Consider the following 26,881-nt stretch of genomic DNA (forward strand, 5'->3'; position numbering starts at 1 on the left):
CTAGATGGGAGAAATTCCTACACAATGTCCCTTTAACGTTTTATTAAGGAAACAAATAAATTACATCAAAAGATAAGACGTCATTAAAAACTTTTTTTTCAAAACTTAAAAGTTCAAAACACAACATAAACATTAATCCTTGAAGTTATGAGTTTACTGATTTACTGTATTTCTAAGGTTCGTAGTGTTATTACCAATACAGAGACCTGTCTATTATGTCTATAATTGGCAATGACGACATGAAGACCTGTCACTGTCTATAATTTTTTTTGAAGAGTAATGAGTAATAAATTAAAGTAAGAGTAACTAGCCCAAGATGGACCCTAACTGGTGCTGTTGCCACGTACAAAGATTTCAAACATTAATGGAGACACTGCGGCTGAGCCTTGTGCGTAAAATGCGCACATCATTGCTGATGCGCGTATTGCTGCTGCTGCCTGATGACTATAGACCTAACCCTAAAGCCAGAGGAGAGAAAACTACACATACACAGTTGTGGAACAAACTTCACCAGGGTTCCTGCAAAAACACTGATTCTATTTAGTGACATGTGAACGACTTTGTTGGTAAAACCCGTGAATCTTACAGACTCTTATTCAAATTTGGATTCTGAGAAACATTTTAATCTGTAATAGATGTGAAATTGTAGAAGAAAGGAAGACATACACAATTCAACGTAAAATGTGTTGTTGGGATTGTGGTAAGCCTCTCTCTGTGCTACCAGCTAACTCTATGAGCTGTTTATGGAATAATGTCCATAAAAGCATGAGAGCTGACGACTGAGATACAGACTGAGTGAAAAAACAAAATACTCTATGAACAGCTAAGTGAGCTTGAAATGTAGTTTCTGTGTAAAAATGTTGCTCAAGGCTCTGAGATGCAGTCAGCCCCATAAGGAGCAGTTCATATAAAGACAATATTATTATTATTATATATTATCAACAAGCAAAAAGAAAAATATATTGAATACTGGAAAGAAACGACCAAAACACAAAGTAAATTACAAAGTTATCTGACCCTAAAAAAAGAGAATTGAAACTGGCAAATTACCTGATCACAATAAAATGTCCTAAATTAAGAAAAATGTTGACAACATACAGACTGAGTGAACACAGCCTGGCCATAGAAAAGGGTCGCCACAGACAGAACTGGCTACCAGAAGAGGAGAGACTCTGCTCCCAGTGTGACAGAGGACAAGTAGAGACAGAGCTGCATTTTCTAATCTCATGCCCTAAATTCAAAACTTTGAGAGAAAAACAATTTGCAAACATTTCCCAAATATACCCCGAATTCAAATCCTTAGCAGACACACAGAAACTCCCCTATTAACTGGGAGAAATGCCAAAAAGTCAAATTATTGCAGCAAATCATGTCTCCTCATGCCACGAACTGAGGACGACCAGTGGAAACTCAGATAAATGTATAAAATAATTGATTGTTTTAGTTGTTGTTTTTGTTTTTGTTGTTTTTTAATACACACACACACACACACACACACACACACACACACACACACACACACACACACAATTTACAGTTTTATCTATCTATTTAATTTTAATATATTTTAATATTATATATATTATATTTAGTAATTTATTATTACTGTTATATTGACAACAGACTACTTGTTTTAACTGTAGTCTGTTACTTTATTACTGTTTTAACTGATTGTAATTAATTACTAATTGACTGAGATTGATTGATTGTGACTGTGATTGTGATTGAGTCAATCATAGTTACAGTATTACCAACAGAATAGATTATAATTAATTTGTTGTAAATATTGTTTTCCTTTATTGTTACTATTATTATTTTTAATTCCAAACGCTTGCTTTGGCAATATGTACAGTGTTACGTCATGCCAATAAATCCATTTGAATTGAATTGAATTGAATAAAGAGTGACAGCAGACAATATGAGTGAGGACGCAGTCAGCCCAACATTTCTTCATAGTCACAAATGGACTTAATCTCAGGTATTTTGCACGTTGATTGGATGAAAGTTGAAATCACAGAGGTGAGATGTGATTGTAACACAGATGTGCACAAAATGGACTCAGACAATTCCATGGTTGCTATGTTTGTCTCCAGGTGCATCATTTATATTCGATTTAAAAACAAACAAAGCCTCTAACGGTCAAGAAAAGTTTCACAAGTTTTACTCTACCATTTCTTCAAACTGAACACATCTACTGAGGACTTATTCCTTCCCGACGAGAACTAAAGACTCATTGAGACAGACTAAAGACACAACAAACTTCCATCATGGAAAATGTGAGACCTGAACACTTTGAAAGTCTGTGCTGTTTGCTGTGTATTTGACTGTTGAGAGGCCTCAAAGTTCACTGATGCATTGCTATCAGGCACTGCCATGAACCCCAGGGGTCACATGGTGCAGAGGATACTGAAGTACAATTAATAATAGGGAATTTTTAATAAAGTGTACAGAAGAAAAGCTCTACATCGTCATACAATATATGGTAAAATACTGGTCATTTAATTGGAAATGTATTTGGGAATATACAACATGAAAGCACAACTGACATGATAAGGGCCTCAAGGTGGGTCCCCCTTTATTACCTGACTTTGAGGCTCTGTCTTGAAGAGAGCCCCTGTGTCTCAATCTGGCTTTTGTTCGTTTGTTGTGTAGTATTACTGAATTACTGTGTAACCACAGAGTAAATCTGGGGCAATGTACTGTACATTTTTATTTACTTAAAAATGTTCATTTGTTCAAATGTTCATTTGCTGCCATACAAATGTGAGTTAAAGCTGCAGTAGGTAACTTCTACAAAAAGTTACAAGTCAAAAGGCTTCAAGTTATCTGATAAAAAAATACACATTTTAACTCTAATCAGCGTTAAAATAAATAAAGCTTGCATATTTACAATACATTAATGAAAAAAGATTAGTTAAGATTGAATTCCTGTCAGTATACAGTACACATATATATAGTACATAGTATACAGTATTCTAGCACCGACAAATTACACACTGTACATAGTGTGTGAGGTACAGAGTTAAGGGGCCAGGCAGCTCCTTTTGGCCCCGGGGCCTCTAAAAATTCTCCATGTTTATACAAAGAAATTTTAGAAAACAACAGAGCTCCATGAGCTTATAGGGTAAACAGGCCTCTAGGCTTGTGAATAGAAAGGTTTAGTTTTTGCAGGAAATAGGGAAATGAAATCCACATTATTCACTGACACTTGTTGCTTTTGTTTTGCGCTTGTAGAGCCTCATTCTAACGTATGTGTTGTTGCAGTGTGATGATGCCATCCACCTGAGAGACCATGGCTACTGGAGGAAGAGGAGAATGTCTACATACCGGAGAGACGTTGCCGAGAGGTCTGCAGCCCGCATTAAGTGTCCATGCTGCAGGGAGGAACAGGTTAGACATCAGAGGACACAAAGTAGTCCTCTGTAGTTCATCTGACGCAGATTTTTCTCTTGCCAGATTGTAAAAATATAGTAGGTAACCTATAAACATATATAGATTTAAATGTAACTTAAAATATCTGTTGTCATTTTGCTGAAACTGTTACTATATCCTTGTAGTAGTAGATTAGACAGGTAATCTTTGAAAAAATCTGATTCTTCTGGCTCCTCCTAGTTCTTGCAAATACCAGTAGGAGCACTAGGAGGAGCCAGAGGAACCTGATTTTTTTTCACAGATTATCTATATCATGTACTACTGTCAGGATATAGTGAAAGTTTCAGTGAATATGTCAAAAAGTCATTTTTATAACCGTTAATTACCTCAGTGTTAATAAGTAATATGTTGACCAGAGCCTGACATCCTCTCATGGGCTGGATTTAACCCAGAGGCCCCAGCACTCTGCTGCTCCTGCCAAAACTTCCAAGAAGAGAAAGCAGTGCTCCGTGGTCAGTCCTTCTAAACCATATGCTGAACATGCAGGGAAGATAAGTTTGGTCCCAAAGCTTCAAGCTACCATCCCTCCTGATGAGCTACCCCTGGTGTCAAATGTACCCCCCAGCCCCGGCCCAGTGCTGATATCCAGCTGAGCTCCACTTGTGTAAACCATGATGGTCCGCTGAAAATACACAACTACCCAGTGGAAGAGTATCAGCGGATCTACCGTGAGGTGGTAGATGATATGCTGAGGTACAAATCTTTTCATCAGATCCTTATTGATTTGGATTTGTCATCTAACAACGTTTATCACTTAACCTTTTAATACCGCAGCTTTTTGACCATAAGTATAATTATTTAATGTCTATTCCTTCCACTCCTCATAGATACAAGAACAGCAGGGTGCGCCCTTACACTTTGGAGCTGGGGCAACATATAAAACAGAAGCTGTGGGAGAGACTGGATCAACCCATGATCACTACGTCAGCAAATGAAGACAGACTCATGCATGTGGATGTGTCATACGGGGTTGGAGTCTATCCTCCCCTTTATGATATTGATACATTGGGAGAACCGAGGCCTGCTCAGCCTCCAAATAAAAGACCTAAGAACTCAAAGTGAAATGGAAGGGAGTCCAGCTGTAAATTTCATACTAGTTTTTTCCACTTCAGCAAATGCAGCCTCTGTCGGTAAACTCTTTAATCCAACCTCAACCTCCACCAAAAACACCACCTCCTGGAGACACCACAGTCTCCACCAGTAACGCACAGCTACCTCCTCCATTTGCAGATTCTGGCATGCAGCTGAAGCCCAGAGCTCCACCTACAGTCTTCACCAGTAACCTGTATCATCTGGCTCCACCTGCAGTTTCTGGCAGACTTCTACAATCCAAATCTCCACCTATAGGTTCTGACAGCAACCTGCAGCCACCGTCTCCATCTGCAGATTGTTGCAGACAGCCACAACATTAACCTTCGGCTGTTACATCCACTTGCAGTTTCTGACAGTAAGAAATGGCCTGAATGTCCACATACAGGCAGCTGCAGCTAAGACTTTCTTGTTCAGTCCACCTGTAGATTCTGGCATACAGCCACAACCCAAGCCACAACCTACAGCCTTCTCCACTAACCTGCGGCTTCTTCCACCTGCAGATTGTCGCAGAAAGCAAGTATCAACCTCCTCCTACAGTCTCTACCAACCACCTACAGTCTGTACTTGAAACCTGCATTTTCCTTCACCTGCAGATTATTTTTCTTTCTGCAGCCGAGATCTCCACCTACAGTCTCCAACCTATAGCCACCTCCTCCAGGTTCTGGTATAGGGTTCTGATGCAGCCTGAACCTCCACCTCCACCCTCTGCTAGAAATCTGCAGCATCTTCCACATGCAGGATAGGAACACACTGACACGCATTACACATCACGCTTCCAAAATCATTGGTCTCCCTACCCCCAACCTCTCAGACCTCAATAATACAGCCATTACATGCAGAGCCCTCAGTATAGCGCACAACCCCAGCCACCCCCTCAACTCATCATTCGTACTGCTACCATCTCAACGCAGATACAGGACTCCGGCCTGTAAACGTGCTCGCTATGGCAGGAGTTTGTACCTTCTGCCATTGCATCTCTAAACAAGGCACCCCGGTAACCATCATGGGTGGGTGCTACGCACAGGACAGGGAGGGTTAAATGTGCTAAATGTGCTGCATTAAGTGTTGTTATGTCGTGGTGTCCCTATGTGTCTTGTATCTACGTATGTATGTCTCAAAGCTATGTACAGACTGCAGTAACAATAAAGTATCTATCTATTTATCTATTCTGGAAGGCAGCCGTAGCCCAGTTCATGACCTACTGTCTCTACCACTAACCTCCACCCGTAACCTTCACTTGCAGTTTCTGGCAGTCAGCAAGGGCCTGCCAGAACCAAACCAAAATCTCTATCTACAGCTTCTGCAGCTTCCACCACTTGCAGACTGTTGCAGCCAGCAACAACCTCCACCTACAGTCTCTAGCAACAATCTGCAGCCACCTGCTCCACCTTCAGATTCTAGCAGATCTCCAAAACCCAAACCTCCACCTACAGCCACATACAGCAACCCTAAAACTAAAAAGTAAGATGTAGCATCAGACTCCACCTGAAGCCTTCAACATCCACCTACAGCAACCATCAGTCTCAGCCTACACTACCCACTTCTGAATTACAGCTACATCCCCTTTCAGCCAACCAGTTCCAGCTGCCCACAGAGAAATGCAGCTCCATCCTTCATGTTCATCCTTTGACAGCCACCATTTACCTCTTCCTTAAATCTTTAAACAGATGACAACCAGATGCAGCTGATGATGACCTGACTTTTAATGTTGCTCATGTAAACTGACAACCACAACAAGTCATTAAAGTGCACAAAAGGTTGTGGGGGATCTAAACTGCATGTGAGAAACATAACATCACATTTTCAGAGGTTTATTTTGTTATGTTTTGTATCATCTCAGGCAAACATTAGATGGTGGATAAAAATAGTTCCCAAAGGCATCATCAAAATGTCCCAGGGTCAGATTCCAACCGTGAAGTCCAATCTGTGTGACAAATAAGTCACACATTTGAAAGGTTTTATGCACTAAATAACTTTTTGTGTATTTTAGAAATGATCAAGCCCAATTTGAGAGAAATAAATTTGCATATATGGATGTGAACATTTCCAAGTTTCTTCACCTTGAACAGCATCAGTAAATCCTCATCTGCTTCTTCTTCACTTTATTCCTCCTCATCATCCTCCACATTAACCTTCAACTTCTGCTCCTCTCACCAACTGAGGGCACCTCTTCACCTGGGTCCTTTGGCTCAAAACCCAGTCACCTTTTGCCCCAGATCTTCCATTTGTGAAGAACTGTCTATATGTCTGTTTTATGGAAAGCAAGATCATAATTATAAAGTGTTGTCAGCAAGTGTTTGGATTACATTAGTAAAACTGCTGCAATACAAGTTGAGTAGACTGCACACAGTGTGTTTTTAAATATTCATAAGAATTTAAAGGCTCCATGAAAAGAAACTAAAATGAAATGATAAAAAATGTTTTATTTAAGACATAGCTTCATGATATTGAAATAATGAAACATCAATACAGCCACAGCAAGTACAGTAATGTAAGTCATTATTACAATCAGCTAATGTGATGGGGGATACTTTTAATTGTAATTCAAGTCTAAAAGTATGTTAAAACATTGATCAGTTTGGTTAAATGAGATGTTCTGAAATAAATAAAATGCAAACATTAATTCATTCAATCTATATTTGGGATGGCTAAACTGAGCTTTTCACCCTCTTTTGCTTGGGCATCCTGTGTAGAGGCAGAAGAGAATCTGCTGTTTAATTCATTCTGATAGCTGATCAGATTGAATGGGTCATATGATTTCATTGTAACAAAAACTGTAGACGTCACCAACATACTGATACCTACCTGCATTTAAAGGTGAAGACAATGGATGTACAGTACCTCTGCCAACATTACATCAATGTTTATATGGCAACAGTGCCCCTAAGTGACTGTACTTTGACATTAAATGTGAACAGAGACACATGACTCTACAGTACATACTGACCTCTTCCTTCTTTCTGAATCAGGTGCTAAGTGGCACCAAAGTAATTACTCCTTCCTTTCTAATTAATAACGAATCTAAGTGTTTGTGCCTCCTTGGGTAAAGTTATACTTAATATTTTGTCTCTCAGTCCCCTTGAGTACAGATTCACACAAAATCCAACACACTGGTCATATATTGGTCTGTTATAGCCACATTTTAGACTGCTTAGAGGTCCATCGTGTAACATTGAGGAGGATCTATTGTCAGAAAAGGAATATAATATTCATAGGTATGTTTTCATAAATGTATCATCACCCCTATAAAATATTTTTTTTTTTTTTTTTTAATTTCGTTTTCCTTGGGGTTAGCCTTTTTTGCCCGGGTTTTTTTTTAGTGTCCCCAAAAGGGGCCCCCCAAAAATTAATTTTAATTGGGCCCTTTGAATTTTTAAGTTTTGCAGCCACCGTAGTTTCTCCTACAAACTTCACAGCCTGTTCTCATTGCTAGGATGTCAAACAGTCCTTCCAGAAAAATGCGGAGTTTTTTTGTGATTGTTGCTTGTTGATTATGCGGCACGTTTTCTTAAAAAATGCAATGGAATATGCGGGATATTTATGCAATTTTATGCGATGAAATTGCGGGAACTTGCAAAAACTGCGGTTTGGTGAAAAAGAGAAAAAAAAGTGATTTCCCCAACACCCTGTTCTCACTAGGCTACTAACTTAATGTAAAGAGTCATTTCTTATTACTTCCTATGATAAGCAAGCACACTACATCACAGAAAGTGCTGGGAATATTTAAGTTCTCATCTTGTTTTATTTCAGACCTTAATAAACACGTGGCTCAAACTTACAAAACATTGATGAGTCAAACAAGTTCTGTAGCTTTACAAAAGGAATATGCTACAACTTCTGTAAAAATCAATAAATAAAATATAAACAAATTAAATGTGTGCTTCCTGTTTTACAGACATCTTCTGTTAAATAAGTGCTTCCAATGCACAAAGTGCAATCTCTTACTGTAACGTAAATTTACATACTACTAATATACTTACAACTGTAAGGTTTTTAAAACTAGTATGATTTAACCCACTGGTAACAAAAAAGTGCAATCTTACAACTGTAAAGTTTTATCAACTCCTGAATGAAACTACAACAGTCCACTGTGAAAATGAAAACTATAACTGCGTAACCTCTAACACTGGCCAATCATTCGGCATCCTCATCCTCCATCCCCTCTTCCTCAACGTCCATCCATCGCGGGGTTTGCAGCTTTTCGTTGATGTTCACATCGCGTAATTACGTCACTTCATAAAGTTCCCATGGCAACAGGGGAAAATGGCTGCTTTTGTGTGAAGTAAACGCAACATTTTTCAACTTTCTGCTAAGATATATGTGACTTTTTTGCAACGAAAATGCGGGGATTATGAAATCATGCAAGCCCCGCATATTTTGCACGGAAATCGGCAATTTATGCGACGAAGGTGCGGCGTATTTGAAAAAATGTGGACTTTGGCTGATTATGCATTGAATTATGCGATCGCATAATCACGTTTTTCTGGAGGGACTGGTCAAATACAACTGTGAACTGTGTTCACTTAGTTGTAATCTGCAACTTTACAGCTAGATGTCACTGAATCTTGTATACTGGTCCTTTAAGTCAGTGGTTCCCAACCTGGGGATTTTACGATTATTAAGTTTTACTGGGAGTCAAAAAGCCTTCTGGATTTTAAGGGGTCTAAGAGAACTTTAAAAATATTAAGTTTATATGTATATATAATTGCTAAAATAAAGAAAATACATAATACAGATGAAGAATTGTATAAAGAAGTTCCTAAAAATATCAGGAGTCATAAGTCTACTCAATGATAGAAAAGGAGTCCCTTCATGAAAAAGGTTGGGAACCACTGCTTTAAATTTAATGAAAAAAAGACATGTATTTGGAAAAATAAAACAACATAAAATGTTTTGGAAATAAAACAGTGTATTGATTTCTAATGTCATCTTTATATGTTTCTATTCAGTGATTTATTAATGTGTCACAATAATGTTTGTGAGTTCAAATCTCTTCATTTGGGAGTTTTCCAAGCAGATATTGATATATGTGATTGTTTGTGATTAAACGAGCAGATATTTCTGTTAACCCTTAAAGTCTCCATGGCACCCTCTGGACACCCCATGATCATTTCTCTAGATCCGGCCCTGAATTGTGTCTGGACGAGCACGAGGAGCTGCTCGCACCTGACCCTGTGATTAACACCGTGTAACGTGTGCGTGGCAGTGATGTCACAGAGGAGGAGTCAGGTGCGCCTCCGCCGCGCTCCGTCACACCGCTGGATCCTCAGATGAACGCATGCCATAACCTCGGAGCACTTTATGTGGATTTAACCAACAGGAAGGACTTTGTAGACTGACGCCAACTTCTGCGCTACTGCCTGGTCCCACGGTCCCACGGTCCCAGCGGTGAATGCGTCGTGCCTTTTGCGCGTACTGCCGAGCTCTAACAGGTGTTGGGGCACGACGAACATGTCCAATGGGAAAGGCGCAAATGCTGCACAACAGTGAGTACAGGATTCATTCACACAGTTTGACTTGTTTCTTCGCATTCTTGGTCAGCAGGTGAGATCCTGCTTAGCTCGACGAATGGTAAAACCTGCGTATAAAATAAATAAAAACAACAACAATTCACCCTCACGTGCACCAGGAAACGCTAATAAACAGGTTTAGTCCTGGTTTCCTTGTTTTCCTCCAAACACTGTTTGTCAAGCAGTTGTCAGATAATAGAGCCAGAGGAATTCCAGTCGTGGGGGTGGGGGTGGTGGGGGAGGCTGCACCAGTCCATATAGTTTTGCATGTTTTTCAGACAGTAGGCAACCAAAGACAACAGCAGGATGTTGGTAAATAAAACAGCTTGACACTGACAACACTTCTTTAGGATCCTGTTGAGTACACAGAGGCTGCTGTGTGTTGCGTGATGATGCTCCAGTTGCATCTAGTAGAAAGACTTCCCTTACTAATTTAAACTCATGTTTGCTGGGGACCTGGACTGGATCCTGTTCGCCTGTCACTGTCTAACTGCGCTGCTGTTGACTTTGCTGAAAAACCCAGCTCTCAGTCACAGTTTAGTTTATTTGCATTTGCTGTGTCCATGTTTGTGTGGCAGCTCCTCACAGATGACCCTGAAGGAGTGTCTGGATGAGTGTATGGAGGCCTTGGATCTCTTCCTTAACAACCACTTCAGCGAGAGCCTGGAGAGGCTGCGGCCAAGGTAACAAAACACTCCCAGAGGTTTTAACCAGCTGTTGCTGAGTTTCAGTTTGTCATGTGCTGCACACTGTGTGTTTTAGCACTTTTGTAGCGGTATGAGGTCAGCAGTATTTGGCCTTCTGTGGTGTCAACTGTGAAGTAGTGCACTTCCTGTCAGTCAAGACACAAGGGTGGCCCCCGTAGGCTTCAGTTCTCCAGGATATGAGGTGTTTGCTGAAGCTGACGCCCAAGGTCTGACTGATTCAACAGCCAACAGAAAGGCTGCCCTGCAAAATAAACACTATGCACAAGACAAACTGGGACGGTAGAGGAGATAGGAAAGAGTAAAGAGAACTGTAATGTTCTTTTCTCAACAGGAAAATACTATCCTCCTCTGTCTGCTTACAGTCTCTGTGATGTTTCCTATGTAGAGTGAATGAGAGTATGTACCATGCTCTTATCTATGCCACGGTGCTGGAAATGCAGGCCATGATGACTTTCCAGCACGATGACATCAGCAACGCAGGAAATACCATGAAGAGTGCCCAGGAAGTCTGCCAGAGGTCAGGATGTACATGTGAATATATATGTATATATTTAAAAAAAAAAAAAAAATTCAGCATTTTACTTATTTCATAGACTTGAATTTTAAAACACTCAGTTTTCACATCTTTTAAAACAACGTTTCTCAAATAGGGGTACACATACTCCTAGGGGTACTTTGGATTACTGCAGGGAGTACATGTTCAGCATCTTAGTTTAGTGTGTTAGCTTGCTAATGTTTGCCATTTAGCACTTAACTCAAAGTACAGCTAAGGGTGATGGGAATGCCATTTGTTTTGTAGGTATTTGGTCAATACTGATGATGGAACTGAGGATGGTGCTAAATTAAAAGTCAGGGGATCACCATGTCATTCAGTTCAATAAACCACATTTTATATTCACTGTTCCCATTTATTAATGCAATCGTTAACTGCTGCAAACTGTCAACTGCCATAAAACCTCTGGAGAACAAACAAACAAATGCGCAAAAGTGCAGCTTATCAAAAAGGCGCAGTTCAATGCAACTTCAATGCCATCTTAGTGTTATTGCATGACAACAGAAACTGGTTTGCCATTACTTTAGTGATGGATTCTAAACATTTGAAATGTAGTATTTAAGTGTTCAGTTACAAGGTTGTGCTGTACTGTACCTCTTTATACTGGATGTTATTTATCTACCAAAAATGTCTTGCACTGGTCAGGGGGGACTTAAAATATTTCAAAGGTGGTACATTAATGGAAAAAGTTTGAGAACTACTGTTTTAAAACACCTGACATGAAATTTACATGAGTGCATTTACATGGCCTATTTCTGACCATACTAGTAATTTGACTGTGTTTGCATGAGAGAAGCCGCTGTTAAGATAGCAAAAAAAAGGACACATGTAATTGGTGGATGATTGCTGTGTGAGAAAGATGTGGTTGGCAAGAATAGTAAAACTATGTCTTGGTCTTTTGTTGACACTGGAATATCGTTTGGGGTTACAGGTTTCGACGGAAATCCGCAAGTTTGTCTAACAAGTCAGTAGCGGAATCACTCACTGAAGGTAAAAGGCTTGGATGTCTCACTACATTATAAATCCACCCAAAAGGAGTGTGTCCAAATGTCACATATCCAGCACAAATGGAGTTTGATAGCAAATTTGTTTAACCTACAGTATCTGAAAAGGTCAGTGGTAATTGCACTGGTATTGTCAACAGACTTACATTTTTTCCACTGACATTCAGTATCCATAGAGACAGCCGCTCTGTGTTTAAGGTAGTCTCAGCATGCTAACATGCTCAATGCTAACATTAGGTGGCTATATGCTAACATTAATGCTAACATTAGATGCTGAGACCATGTTAGTTTAGTGTGTTAGCATGCTAACATTACCAATTAGCACTCAACTCAAAGTACAGCTGAGGGTGATGGGAATGTAATTTGTTTTGTATTGTATAAATAGTAATGGTGGTAAAAGCTAGAAAAGGGCAAATGAAGAGGAGTGGTCTTTGCACTAATTCCTGGGGGACACCAGGGATGAGTGTGTATTCGTTCCATATTATTTCGTATGAGCGACTGATGAGGTCGCAGCAAATCAATTTCACCACAGTGATGCCAAATTTAGCAGATGAAAGATGTGCTTTTGCAAATGTGTGTACAAGTTCCATTAAAGGCCCATTATACATTTAAATCTGTTCATCAAATTCAATATAGTCAGGTAGAAGACAAAAAGAGGGGAAGACAAGTGTGTAAGATCAACCACATAGTAACATCTGGGACTGGATTTTATGCTTTACTGCTTGTTGACTAAGTTCACTGTATGTTATTTATTACCGTGTGTGTGTGTGTGTGTGTGTGTGTGTGTGTGTGTGTGTATGTGTGTGTGTGTATGTGTGTGTGTGTGTATGTGTATGTGTTTTTGCAGTGCAGCTTCATGCTGAAGTGTGTTATGCAGAGTGCCAACTCCAAAGAGCTGCTCTTACCTTCCTACAGGTGCAGTAGGCTTATCTGCTTTTTTAAAACAAAGAAACAACGGTATATCCTACATAATAATAATAATAATAATAATAATAATAGTGACAATGTGCAAAGTTTCCACATTATCTAAGTTTTCAAGACTGTTTATGATTTAGAAAGTGCCCAATGAACTTACATGCATGACGGCAAATTCCACTTATGTTACCTTACATTTGGTGGTACTTAAAAACTACTTAAATCTAATGCAAGCTATTCAAATTACTGCATTCAACTTTCATTCTCACTCATTTATTTATTTTGCAGGATGAGAACATGGTGAGTTTTATCAAAGGAGGGATCAAAGTACGAAACAGTTACCTGATTTACAAGTAAGTAATGGAAGAAAAACAGGTTGGACATTTAGGGGATTTCAGTGATGTGTAATGTTAATGAGTAATAAGGGTGTATACATTATCTAACTTTTTAATGTCCAAACTTGCAGCAACTGTTAAAAAAGTATTGTGTGTTTGGTCATTATTAAAGGGCCACTTAAAACTCATCAGGAGGAGACAACAGTTGTATAAAGTTTTGAATAGTGCTGTAGTTTTTCTATTGTCTTGGACTTGGCCATTGGTCTTGCCAAATATTCCTAGCTGGTCTCAGCCGAGTCCAGTAATAACCATCGAAGAAGTGTGCTTGTTCAGAAAACAGGTATTGGTTTAATTCAAAATCCATCTTGAATAGGCATTTGGTAACCACGGTTACCAACCAATATGACTTGCAATCGTATGCCTGGCTGCCAAAACCCATCTTATTGGCAATGGCAAAAGCACTGTTTTTTTTCTGTGCCGGTCTTGATTCTCATTTGGACAAGAACCTCTTTGGACTCGGTCTTGACTCGGTCTCGACTAGTCCTGGTCTTGGAGTTGTCTTGGACTCGACAAAGTTGGTCTTTGCACAGCACTGGTTTTGAAGGGAACTTTCCAAAAAAATAACCCTGATGATGTCATAGGGATGTCTTCAGGGTTATCCCAGTTTGGAGTCTCAAACAAGATGCTATTGAGTTGCATTATGTGATCAAGTGTTTTTGGAGCTGGATGCATACAAGGGACCAAAAGTGGGGATATCTTGGCTTTTACTACACAGATTTTTATCATTCTTCTTTTAAAATCTGTATCTGTTTCCTAACTTTGTGGAAGTGCAACATTACATCGCTGGAGTACCCCTTTGCACAGTCAAATGTCATAATAATAAATGTCAGTATTTGGTTATTATGCTGAGCTTTGATGTTATACAATTGACATAATTGTCTTTTATCATCCAGAGACCTGCATTCCCTCATAAAATCTCACAACTGTCTCAAGGGACCCAGCCACGTTCACTTAGAGGGAGGAGTATCATTTGGAATAGGGGCATTTAATCTGGTACGTCAAAATGTATCTTTAAACACTATTGCTTGACTATATGTTGTGTGTTCTCGTGTCTGTACCAGACGTTTCATCAGGTCCTCTTTATTTACAGACACTGTCTCTATTTCCTCCACGGATACTCAAAGTTTTGGAGTTTGCAGGCTTCTCTGGAGACAAGGTATGATACATACATTTACTCTGTTATGCTCTCACTGACTTTTGCCAACTGACATGGGTGTTTTTCTACATGTGGTCCTGTTTTAGGAATACGGTCTGTCCCTGCTGCGCGATGGTGCAACAGGGATGAATCTGCGCTCCATGCTGTGCGCTCTGCTGCTGCTCTGCTACTATACCTTTCTCACGTTCATACTAGGTAGTGCTGTACATCGTCCATGCATCGTCCATGCACACACTTTCTGTGTATAACTAAATTCCACACATTATTTATTCACTCCTAGGAAAGTTTCTGTATGATCAATCCTATCATATCTGTTGTATCCTCTCAGGGACAGGTGAGGGAGAGGTGGCTGAGGCTGAAAGTCTGCTGAAACCTTTCCTGCTCCGCTACCCACGGGTGAGTGGCAATGAGCATCATCTGTTTAGAAAACAACTAACAAATGTATCTTACCGACAAATTGGTCATCACAACAATATATTTTTAGGTGAAAATGTAAGCAGTGGTGGTTTGAGTGTTTGTTTGTAACAGTACAGCAGCTGGCAAAATCTTGCAACCAACATTTAGAACGGAAACATTTTGCTGCAACCTTGGTGAACTGTACCAGTTTGCGCTGTTGACCAATAGCAAGCCATCTTGACACTGCTGGCCTTTTGAGAGAATGTTATGTAGAGCATAGAATTCAAAATGGTGGAAGCTATTGCCAGAATCGTCAGTACCGTCTGAAGCAACAGTGTGAACTTATTTTCTGTTACTGGTGTGAGTTTTCTTTAGTTGTTGTTCTGCTTGCACATTGGGATGGGGGCTAAATAACGCTCCAATGATGAAAAACTGCTGTGGCCATTTTCAGCAGGGGATCCCTTGAAAATAGGTACCCAGAGTCTCCCTCTTGCAGACATGCCCACTTTATGCTAATCCCATGCAGTTTTTATCTCACTTTTTTAGCAAAAAAGAAGACAAACAGGGCGACTTCCCAGTATAACTTTAAACTACTGCTATGCTCGCACACAGTTGGTTTTGATCACCAGCACTGATCCTTTTCTTGCCCCATCATACTTGGTGTTAGTGCTGTGTTTCCCTCCACTGCAGCAGTTAGTTTGAGTGGTTGAAGTTAGTTTGAAGTCATAATTTATAATATCCAAGTTGTGATGAAGCAGAGTTATCCTTTACTGCCAATTAACTCGAACTGGTTCGTAATGTTTGTAGTGCAGCATGTAGAAAACGAGTAGATTCCGCCTTATCTCTAGCCAGTTCCTCAATCAAACTTGTTCTCTTTTCCTTGACTGCCACTTAAACTTCTTCAAGTCATTGTTCTTCTTATCTTTCTATTTTTACACATCTCGTTGTACATCAGGGCTTTCTCACAAATCCCTCCTTCCACTCACATTTTTTTTCTTTTCTCGCAATCACACACTCATAGTCCTCCCCACCCTGATACTCACCCCACCTTCCACTCACGCAGTCCCCTCCGCAGCCTGAACCCTTACGCTGTCCTTTGTGCTATCATTCCTGCCACTCTACCTGACTCACATTCTTGTAAATTCCCTGTGTCCACTCCACCTTTTACCTACACGCCTGCCCATCCCAGAGAACAAACTCAAAGCTCTGACACAATGTGTACCAACCCAAAATGGAAATCTTGGTTAAACACTGCCAAGAGTAATTACCGTACTTGTTGATAGATGACATCTTACCACAGTGTGTAATATTGACAATACAGGAGGCTGAAATCTATTGTTTTTAATTGTATATTTTCTCTTCTTTGCAGGGAGCAATATTCCTCTTCTTTGCAGGCAGGACTGAAGAGATCAAGGGGAACATTGATGAGGTGTGTGTCATAAAATGTGTCAGTTACATGGCGTGAAAGAATGGCAACCTATGCTTTATTTCTTGCATGTTTAATGCTTTTAATAAAACATTTAGCTTTCACTGTGATTGCATACCTTATTGGGAGTGTGAAGCATCAAACTTTATTACCATGATAATATTAAAGCTGCAGCTTTAATATTATATATATATATATTTGATTTATTTTTTTTTTTTTTAAAGCTGGTTCCTCTGGCTTCACCTAGTGCTCCTAATGGCATCTGCAAGAATCCACTGGGCCTGAACAAAAACAATCAGAGCTGAGAACGCTATAAAGACGCTTTGGGTTGGAGGTTTGAAGATGGATAGAGGATAGATTGTCTCATTTCCAGTATCCCAAAGCATCTGTATTTGATGACCTGGGAATGAGACTCAACAATCTACTGTCTTTCTTGTCTCTGATTGGTTGTTTTTGTTTAGGCCTGGACGATTCTTGCAAATACCATTAGGAGCAGTAGGAGGAGCCAGAGGAGCCTGATTTTTTTTCACAGATTATCATGAACTACTGTCAGAATATAGGAAAGGTTTGAGCAAATATGACAACAAATATTTCTATAAAAATTACCTACTGCAGCTTTAAAATAAAGATGGATGTACAACAATGCACATTACCCACTGCAGCTTTAATACCAGCCCCGGAGCTACAGAGCACCAACGCCCAATGTTAATATTTAATACACACCAAACCTCAAATGCAGCGTCACTGTTCCATGTCCTGATTAATGTGGAATGTCATGTAATGTCACCGTGCTACCAGGCGGTGGCACTCTTTGAAGATGGCTGCAAGGCCCAGCAGGCGTGGAAGCAGTTCCACCATATGTGCTACTGGGAGCTTATGTGGTGCTTCACCTACAAGCGAGCGTGGAAGTTGGCGTACTTCTACGCAGACCTGCTGAGCCAGGAGAGCCGCTGGTCCAAGGTACAGAACACAAGATGGAGAAGATCTGAACATATTTAGTTTGATGATGTCTTGATACAAAAGTGTGCGCTGATCTTGTCAAACATCTTAATGTTTTTCCCTGTTAGGCCATGTATGTTTACATGAAAGCTGCTTACCTCAGCATGCTGCCTAAAGAGGAGGCCAGGCCTTTTGGGGAGGACGAGGTAGAGCTCTTTAGGTAAACACGCGCTCAACTCAACTCTATCTATATTGCACCTTTCATACAAACATGCAGATATGCACATGCACATAAAAACAAAAATAAACAATACATATTATTTTGGATAAAAAAACCTAAATGCATGCGTAGTCAAGAGATATTGATGGTGTGATTCATTGCTGGCCTCCCATGGTGCAAAAAAGTAATAATATTTTGTGGGAAAGAATGATATATTGAAGCAAGTATACCTGAAGATTTAGGCACTGGCTCTGGCTGAATAGATGGATAAATTATGTCCTATGTCCTTTCCTAAACACTTTTCCTTGACCTCTGTGGAAAACACTTACTTAAGAAAATACATTTTTACTAGGTTCTAACTTTTTTATAACACATTGAAGATAAATAGAGTGACAAACTCAATGCTGTTCTATTCAAGTTAGGTTTCCTGTCCAGAACAGAATCACAACTCCTTAGAAAGGATGCTTTATAATAATATAATATATAAACTCTGCCAGTCACAGGTACAAAATGAAATTATTTGACAGGTTTCTAAGCATATCACACGTTTGCTCACAGCCAAAACACATTCACTGACATCCTATAAAACACAGTGGTTATAATATCCAGTCCTTTTTGCCTGAGCTGAACATAACGGTCTTAACACAGTGACATTATAACAACAGTTAACACCAACATGTCACCTAGTCGGTTACAATATTGTTAACTAGAAATTCAGTATGCTTGTTCTTCAAGATGACTCTTAACGGGATAGAACAATGAATCTATATTTATGGAATTGGATTTCCATAGGTTTTGGGTGGTGTCAAAAGCATAAAACAGGTGTTCTGTTGTTTCTAAATTTACATGGGTCTGCCGTGGTGATACTACAATGAAAGTTGCTTTAAATGTTGCTGGTGCAAGGAATTGTGGGACGGCATTATTTCATTTCCGATCATAAAGCATGGTCCACTGTCTCCTCTGCTAAAGGAGATGAGAGAGGAAGGATTGAAGCACCTTTCCTTAGGATTTAGTTCTTATCATGGCTGCCACTGAAATACTGCAAAATCAAACCACTATCTCACAAATTCTCTCCTACTGTGTCTCCATTATTTCCCTGTTTTTAGAAAAGTGCCTACCTTTAAGCAGAAGATCGCAGGGAAGTCTCCCCCGACTGAGAAGTTTGCTATCCGTAAAGCCAGACGCTATAAGGCCACCTGCCCAATCAGGCTACCAGTGCCAGTGCTGGTAAAGCTTCACGCACACACGCACGCACGCACGCACGCACGCACGCACGCACGCACGCACGCACACACACACAATGGGCAATATGTTTGAGCCTTTCAACAGTATTCACTGTGTCACTACAGGAGATGATGTACATGTGGAACGGTTTCAGTATGATCAGCAAACGACCCGAGCTGACTGAAGGCATGATGCAGACTTTGGTGGATGCAGAGCGCACCCTACTGGAGTCTCCTGGTAATACATCTCATCCCAAACCCCTCTCTCCTGGAATATAAAGTAGAAAATGAGATTACACAACACATCTGTGCGTCTGCTGTGCTGATGATGAGGTGTGCTCCCTCCTTTACAGAAAATGAGTATTCAGTGGATGACCGCTGTTTGATCCACCTGCTGAAGGGTCTGTGTTTCAAGAACCAGGGTCTCCTCCAGGCCGCTGAGGAATGCTTCAACAAAGTGCTTTCCAGGTGAGCCCCAGTGGATTAAACACATGTATCTTCTGTAAATAGAGAAACATCAGTGTATGCACTGGATGTACGAACTGGATGTTTTGATGCAATGATAGCTTTGCAAATATAAAAACCTCCCAACTCACCCTTCAAGTAATATAGTGAATATTTACATTGCAGTCACAGTTACATGTCTTCTGGCTGAAATCACACTGACTGCTAATGACTTGCAGGTCTTGTAAGAAACATTTGTATCTTTATTCATTTCAAAAGTTAGTCACTACCCTGCATGGAAAAACAAAACCCTTACTCCCAACGGCGCAGATCCTGCCCATTCTAGACAATGCTAAACAACTCTCGACTCTTCTCCACAGAGAATACGTGGCTGGTATATTTTTGATGGAAGCCCACCCACGTTAAGCTGCACAGAGCAGGAAGTCAGACACCAAAACGGCATAGAGAATCTGGTCAATTTTTAAAATAAAATACCCTGTGCAGACTCCGGATTGAATTTGTGGCACCAGTCAGAGGAGATCTAAAGTGGAGAAACACTGTTTTGTATCATTTTTAAGGACAAAATACACAAGTCAGCACGGTCTGAAGATTCTCCGCTTCTGAAACGCTTTTGGTGGGATTTGAAGATGCGTGGATCACTGTGCCAAACTGATGCAATTTCAGGATTATACTGTCACAATATAGTACAGGGTGCTGACCACATATATGTGTAAAATGTAACTGTATGTGACAGTTAATTAATCTTTATCTTGTGTGCTCAGTGAAAAGAAGATCCGGTTTGACCACTACCTGGTGCCCAACTCTCTGGTGGAGCTCAGTCTGCTCTACGTAGACCAAGGCAGGAGGGACGAGGCAATTAAAATACTGCACAAGGCCAAGTAAGTGACTCCTTCATATCAGACAGAGTTTAATCCTGCCACAAAGACATTTCATTCTTGTGCCCATTGACTATCTGCATTTAATACAGAAATTATTAGAGTTGTAGTACTCTAAACTGGAAGCCTGCATGCTTGCACATGCAGCATTTGGGGGTGCAAATCATTGTAATATAAAACCGTAATGAATACGCCCAAATTATTAAAAATGTCATGTTTCCTGCCATTTTGGTAAAGTGTAAGCCTTAATGAGCAATATTTTCTTCCCACCTTTCTTAAGTAGTTTTATGAAAAAGATTAATACCACTCTCATGTCTCTAAGGTTAAGGTAAGGTAGCAGCTTGGTTAGCTTAGCCCAGCATAAAGACTTGAAGCAGTTAGACTGGTGCTGTCCAAAGCTAACAAAGTCACTTATCACAGCCAAGAAATTGGCACAATGTACAATAACCCCCTGAAAACTTCAAATGGCTTTATGCTGTAGTTTTTTTTGTTGTTTTTTTTTACAAATTAAATACAACATGCTAAACTGTGAGCTTTTGAGGTACACGTAAGCAGATTTTGTTAGCTTTGGACAAAGCCAAGATAGCTGTTTGTCCATATTTCCTATTACTATTGCGATAAAATGCTCTTGTGCCTTTTGCTGAAGTTGTACATTGACACATTTATCTTCAGGGTTGGGTCAGAATACTTGAGAAGGGTCCAACTGCAGTCCTCCCTCCTGAAGCCCCTGTGAACCAATGGGGTTTGAGCATGAGGAGCAGAGTTCTGTATGGAGCTGAGTTCATTTATTTTAGCTTAGCAGTCCACCAAGATCTGTTTCTGAACAAATCTTAGGCAAGAAATAAGCAATCCAGTTGCTAAATCTTCACTCATATTACATCTACAAGGCCTAATTCAAAGTTTCTTCTGACTGTAGTGAGACAAGGGCACAACTGCATGACCAGTGTTATGGTTTAAAGAGTGACCGTGTTAACTGGTGACTTTCAGACGAATGTGTCTTTGGTTACTCTCAGTGAAGGCAGCTTCAAAACATGAAAAGGGCTCTTGAATTAAATGTTCAATGTTCGTGTGGAGGAAGTTGACCCTATAATACAGGTCAATTTGGTTTGTTTCCCACATTATAAGAACTTTATAAATGTACGTAAATGTTTGGTGTAGACAAGTGAGTGGGTATTTAAAATAGATTTTTGGTGCTTTTTAAAATTACTTTTGGATTACTTCAAAATCAAGGTTAGAGAAGCAAGCTTGTGTCAGGGAGGTTGTCGTCTCATTTCCCCCAGACTGTCAGGATCAATCTGAGTGAGGTTATTAAGAAGCAGCACTTGCAACTCCTTCATTCCTACCACTGAGATGCCCTTGAGCAAGACCCTTAACCCCAACAGCTCCAGCTGGCTTTTAATGCCTTATTGCCTTTAATTGATGGAGGCGTTGACACACAGAAAGGGGCCTCAGGTAGGAGTTCAACCCTCAACAATCAACTTATCTTAATTATTCTTTGCTCTGATTGGTTGTTTTTATTGAGGCCCGGTGGATCCTTACAAATACCATTAGGAGCACTAGGAGGAGCCAGAAGAACCTGATCTTTTCACAGATTATCTGTTTCATGTACTCCTGTCAGACTACTTTATAAAAGTTACCTACTGTAGCTTTGGGTCTTTTGAGGTGCTTTTTATGTAGATGGAGAAGAGCAGCAATCCATGACAATATAGCTATAGCTACCAACAGTCTTTATTACAGGCCTATTGGGACAGGATAGTACTACAGTGTGCAAGGGGTTCTTTCTCTTAGGTTGCTCAGTGTTTAGTCACTACAGGAACAGCAGAGGGCGCTCTCTGCCTATCACGTATAGGTCTGAAAGGCTGTCCTTTATTTGTACTGCACATATTAATGCTCAACCCTCTGCTCCCATTGGATGTAAGTGGAGAATTAATTCACAAAAACAAAATCTGAATAGCTTAAAATGTGACAATGCAGGTGGTTTAGAGAGACCACCATATTTGCATGTAATAGTCAATATAATACTGATAATAGTCCCCATTTCAGTCACGCTTTAACATTTCCCTCTGTTTGGACTTGCAGACAAAACTACAAAGACTACTCGATGGAGTCTCGTACACAGTTCAGGGTGCATGCTGCTTTAGCCAAACTCAAGGCAGACCCCGGCGAAGAAGACGACACTCATCTGTAGGACATCTCTTAAGGACTGGAGAGGCTCTTCACACTGGACTGTGCCTCAGTTATGGCTGCTTTAGCCTTTTTAACCTATATCCATTTTCAACACATGAATACTGGATGTTTTATCACTGTGTACAGGTATACCTTCTCAAGCATTGTGTCACAGTATGCACCAACATACCACTGGACGAAGGTATAACCTGTTATATTTACAAAAGCCCGTCCTTGCGAGACTATCTTCCAAAAGCATAAGAGTTTGACATTTGGAGCTGAGGGACATTTTATTTTATTTATGGACAATGTTTTTATTGTTTACATTTTAAAATTAAACACTTGATTTTAATGAAATGTATTGAAAGCCACTTTAAATATCCAATGTAGGAAATATTATGTCTTAATGAAATGTATAATGACTATTAATTCATTGAAAGGGCTCTGCATGATTATTATACTAAGTAACTTCAGCATAATGATGTGGAATGACAAAGTTGATCAGATCCTATGGAATTTCACAGACAACAGCAAAAAACACTTGATATAAAAGCTTATTCAGACAATGGTTAACTGGCCTGAAGAAATGTACGACCCACAGATAGCAGCCAGTACTCTGTACACATATGTCATACACTGACCCATTCTCTATGGGCTGCAAATAAGCACGGCAAAGCTAAAGCATGAGGTAAAACAACAGTTTACTGCTGTTCCAAACCCACTTTCACCATCTTGGTGTGTTTGAATCAAAATTCTGTAAAAATATTTTTGCATAAATAAATTCTACGTGCATTTGACACCAAATGTTGCTTCATTGTGTAGTTTGTCATCTAGTATTTTTCTTTAAAAACATTTTAGACAGAATGCAGTCTGTACAGATAGAAATTTATTTTTGTGACAGGTCAAATTAACATGATTAACAAATATGACACAACTATGGATACATTTTTTTTACAGAAGAAAAAACATGAATGAATGTTTATTTAATCCATTCCAGGTCATTTCAGATGCAGTAACACAAAACAAGGACTTTCTATGCTCTATAAGAACCATTCCACTGAGCTGTGTTATGCAGCATACCTTCCATCTCATTAAATACAGACAGACCAAGGCCCAACAGTTATTTAAGTCTCAAATGACTCAGTCTAAGACGACGAGGAGGCAGCAGGAGGTGTGACGGGGGCTGCCACCTGGTTCTCTTTCAGTCTGCGTTTCATTAGTTTCTTCTTCTTCTTCTCTTCCTTTTCTATTTCGGCAACCATTTCCACGAACTTTTTGTTGCGGGGGTCCACCGTGTAGCCAAAGCGCTCTCTGGCTTCGGACAGTAATTTTGCACGGCGGGCTTTCTCCTCCTTTAGCTTCTGCTTGGTTTCAGACTTTTCTCTGCGCCAGTCAGCTACCATCTTGGGCATTTTGGCCATGTTGGCTGCTATGAGTTTCTCTCTGCAATAGAAATGGAAAAGATTAGTACAGCAGATGTTAACATGTGGCTTGATGCATAGTTGTGTAGATCTGTAGACACCACTTTGGACTCCGATTGACATTTTCCACCATTTTCTGGCATACATATACATATATACCAAGTGTGAACCTATTGTGACGTCACCCATTGGTTTGTGGAGTATTATTTTGAAGTCTCCAGTTTGGCATTTTGGCCGCTGCCATGACAGTAGAACAGAGCCAGCGCGAGCCAGCAGACGTGACGTACTGCGAGTTGATCTACGCTCATTGGCTGTGCAGTTTTGACTCGTCCTTAGCAGGAAACAATGGCGGCTCGCCTGGTCACACACAATCTTGTATTACAGCTAAACAGTACACTAAAATATGTTTCTGAAACGATTTTAAGTGAGAAATAGTCAACGCAGTACCAGAACCTAGCTTCGTATTTGATCAGCACTGCCTAGTTCGACAGTTTGATCTGAGTTTAGTGCACTGTGCTGGACGGAATCGCTGAGAGTGACCTGTCAATCAAAAGGTAGCCCCGCCCAAAAGCATCCCCTGCTTTATGGTCTATTTTACTCTAAATGGGACCATCAGTTACTAAAGTGAATGGGATCGCTGTGTTATTGCAGCCAATGGAGCTCCCCCTGCTGGCCTTTAAATAGAATGCAGGTTTTAAGACACTTCTGCGTTGGCTTCACTTTTCAGACCTGGAAGCTCTGTCCATTATATATACACTGTTAATGATATAACCCTATACTAATGCACCCATTTGAATTATACTGAAGATATTATCCACTTGCATTATGGCAAATGTAGGATACAGTGTTTTTGGAGCCTGATCCATGCTGCTCCAATTCTTCTTTCTACCGCCTTTTTAACCAATTCCAAATTTCTGGGGTGCTCCTTTAATTGTTTGGTTTTCTGTGTCTTTAAATAGGCTGTCCTCAACAGGCCATGACTAAATGATATTTCTAATGAAAGTTTTGAATAATTGCATTTGTTTTAGCTGTGGGTGGCTAACACATTCTGATGTTCTGTGACTTGCTCAGCTGAAGCAACATGCTTCCATATGTAATAAGAGTATTTCCCACTGTGCTATTCCTAGCTTTCAAGCGCGAAGTAGACACTACGGTGGCCATGAAACTCGCGAAAAACGGGAAAAAGTTCTTGCTATTTAGGACCAGTGTTTGGTTTGTCTCTTCTCGGCTACTGTATAAAGATGGCGGTTCAATATGGCGGCCTCCACGGCCTCTGCAGATAATACTCTTATTTTCAGGTGATTCTACACTAATAACTTATAGAATAACAGATAATAACTTATAGAATAAATAACTTATAATAACTTATACTACAGACTGCTGAACAGGACCTTGAATCCACCTGTCTGCTGCTGTTAATGTTCTCCTGTATGCTGACAGTGTACCGGTGGTCGGTCAGGTACCGGTGGGCGGTCCGGTACCGGTGGTCGGCGGTCGGTCTGAGTACCGGTGGTCGGTCCGGTACCGGGTGATAAATGCCGGACTTCTGTTCGCTGTTACTTACTTTGCCAGCCGTTGTTCGGCTTCCTGCTTCTCCCTGTCCTTGATGTTCTTCAGCATTACTTTTAACGGAGGGTGCCACTCATTTTCTTCTGCAATCATCTTGTCCAGCTGCTCGTGGCTGGGCCACAGCGACGCAGGGTCGATGCCCGACGCTGAGCCGTACCGACCGAACAGCTTCCTGTCATACCGGGCCGTCTTCTGCCACTCCGGCGTCTTCTCGCTGTCCTTGTCTGGGACGTACGGCTCATGGAGGTTGAGCTTCAGAGGTTTCGGGTTGTAGGACGCGGTCTGCAGCAGAAGCCAGCTGGAAGGAAGAACCGTTTTAGAGGACGACATTCCCGTTAACGTACGACACAACGCCGCCGTCCTCCTGCACAGCACGGACGCCGCCATCTTTCTTCCTCAAGAGAAGGACCCGGAGCAGAGACGGAGGAGACTACCGGAGTGCCTGTACAAAAACAGCAGACGGGTCCTCCATGAGCTCTGTTACAATTGTATTGTTTGAAATGGTTGGCTGGAATTAAGCCATATTGTTGACCGGGGAATATGTTCTTGGGAAACGCGAGGAAATGTATTTTAATATAAAATGTCATTACAAAAGGCAAATCAAAAGGGCTTTAAATGGGGTATTATGGGAAAAAAAACAACTAAAAAGAGTGAGAGTAGTGCTAAAACAGTTAATTAATTAGTTGACTATTATTTATAGTCAATTATTATATATATACAATTTTCACTGTTATAGACCAACGATTAATTGTAAAGATAACTGACAGATGATAATACATTCTAGCTGCCACTCAAGATTAAGGAATGTGATGAACACAGAAATAAGGGGGGTGTTTAAGTCAAAGTGTATCTATAGTAAAAGTAACTTCAAAGTTATTATCTTAACATATTTGATAAGAAATCATTTTTCTTGTTTCTTGTGAGCCTGTGGATTGTGATGGCCCAATGTCAAAAGGCCCATAGCTCGTAAATGAATCACTTTCTTCAGAGGCACTCTCATTGAAGCATTCTTCTAGATCCATCTGAAAAACGAATATTACTGTAATGATCAGACACATTTTGGACTGAGTGATAGGCACTAAGTTCAATGAAAAAATACAAGTCTGAAAATTTGGAAATAAAACAGCTTATGCCACCATTTAGATCTTTCTATTCAGTGCTTTACTAACTTGAAATATCGTAATTCGGGGGTATTCTGGGCTACTGTAGAAACATGGCGATTCATATTATATTCCAATGGATCCTCCAAAATGTTACACAGTGGACCTTTAAGTTCAGTGTGGCTGTTTTCCACTAAACATCCCCGTTGACTTGGAAGCAGTAGTGAGCAGGTGGGCCGTAGCCAGAGCACCAGAACAAGAAGCGGAGCTGAGACTCTTTTAACACCTTCTTTGAACATTTAAGGACCACTGGGCAG

The 26,881-nt window shown here is 40.3% G+C and overlaps 2 protein-coding genes across 5 annotated transcripts in view; one reads left to right on the forward strand and one right to left on the reverse strand.

The window, feature by feature from the left end:
* Window positions 1-23,278, forward strand: part of zgc:158403 (tetratricopeptide repeat protein 39A) — a 44,192-nt gene extending 20,914 nt beyond the window's left edge. Inside the window, exons 1-18 of one of the 4 annotated variants that reach the window (XM_051386907.1) lie at window positions 9,736-10,010; window positions 10,613-10,717; window positions 11,127-11,258; window positions 12,226-12,284; window positions 13,146-13,213; window positions 13,502-13,566; window positions 14,502-14,601; window positions 14,699-14,764; window positions 14,851-14,962; window positions 15,093-15,160; window positions 16,530-16,589; window positions 17,385-17,546; window positions 17,654-17,745; window positions 18,852-18,972; window positions 19,095-19,206; window positions 19,322-19,436; window positions 20,195-20,311; window positions 22,388-23,278. In XM_051386907.1, the coding sequence (XP_051242867.1) occupies window positions 9,976-10,010; window positions 10,613-10,717; window positions 11,127-11,258; window positions 12,226-12,284; window positions 13,146-13,213; window positions 13,502-13,566; window positions 14,502-14,601; window positions 14,699-14,764; window positions 14,851-14,962; window positions 15,093-15,160; window positions 16,530-16,589; window positions 17,385-17,546; window positions 17,654-17,745; window positions 18,852-18,972; window positions 19,095-19,206; window positions 19,322-19,436; window positions 20,195-20,311; window positions 22,388-22,496 (1,698 nt within the window). In that variant the 5' untranslated portion in view covers window positions 9,736-9,975 and the 3' untranslated portion in view covers window positions 22,497-23,278. Of the gene's footprint in view, window positions 1-9,735; window positions 10,011-10,612; window positions 10,718-11,126; window positions 11,259-12,225; window positions 12,285-13,145; window positions 13,214-13,501; window positions 13,567-14,501; window positions 14,602-14,698; window positions 14,765-14,850; window positions 14,963-15,092; window positions 15,161-16,529; window positions 16,590-17,384; window positions 17,547-17,653; window positions 17,746-18,851; window positions 18,973-19,094; window positions 19,207-19,321; window positions 19,437-20,194; window positions 20,312-22,387 lie in introns of those variants that run through there. The other 3 variants (XM_051386908.1, XM_051386910.1, XM_051386911.1) reach the window with 3 other exon arrangements.
* A 69-nt stretch (window positions 23,279-23,347) lies between these two features.
* gadd45gip1 (growth arrest and DNA-damage-inducible, gamma interacting protein 1) lies at window positions 23,348-25,881 on the reverse strand. The gene is made up of 2 exons (XM_051387044.1): window positions 25,460-25,881; window positions 23,348-23,917 (listed from the first exon to the last, which is right to left on the reverse strand). The coding sequence occupies exons 1-2, from the start codon at window positions 25,849-25,851 to the stop codon at window positions 23,620-23,622; spliced, it is 690 nt and encodes a 229-aa protein (XP_051243004.1). The 5' UTR covers window positions 25,852-25,881; the 3' UTR covers window positions 23,348-23,619.
* Window positions 25,882-26,881: the final 1,000 nt, after the last annotated feature.

This window comes from Dicentrarchus labrax, unplaced genomic scaffold, assembly GCF_905237075.1.
Source record: "Dicentrarchus labrax unplaced genomic scaffold, dlabrax2021, whole genome shotgun sequence".
Lineage (NCBI taxonomy): Eukaryota > Metazoa > Chordata > Actinopteri > Moronidae > Dicentrarchus > Dicentrarchus labrax.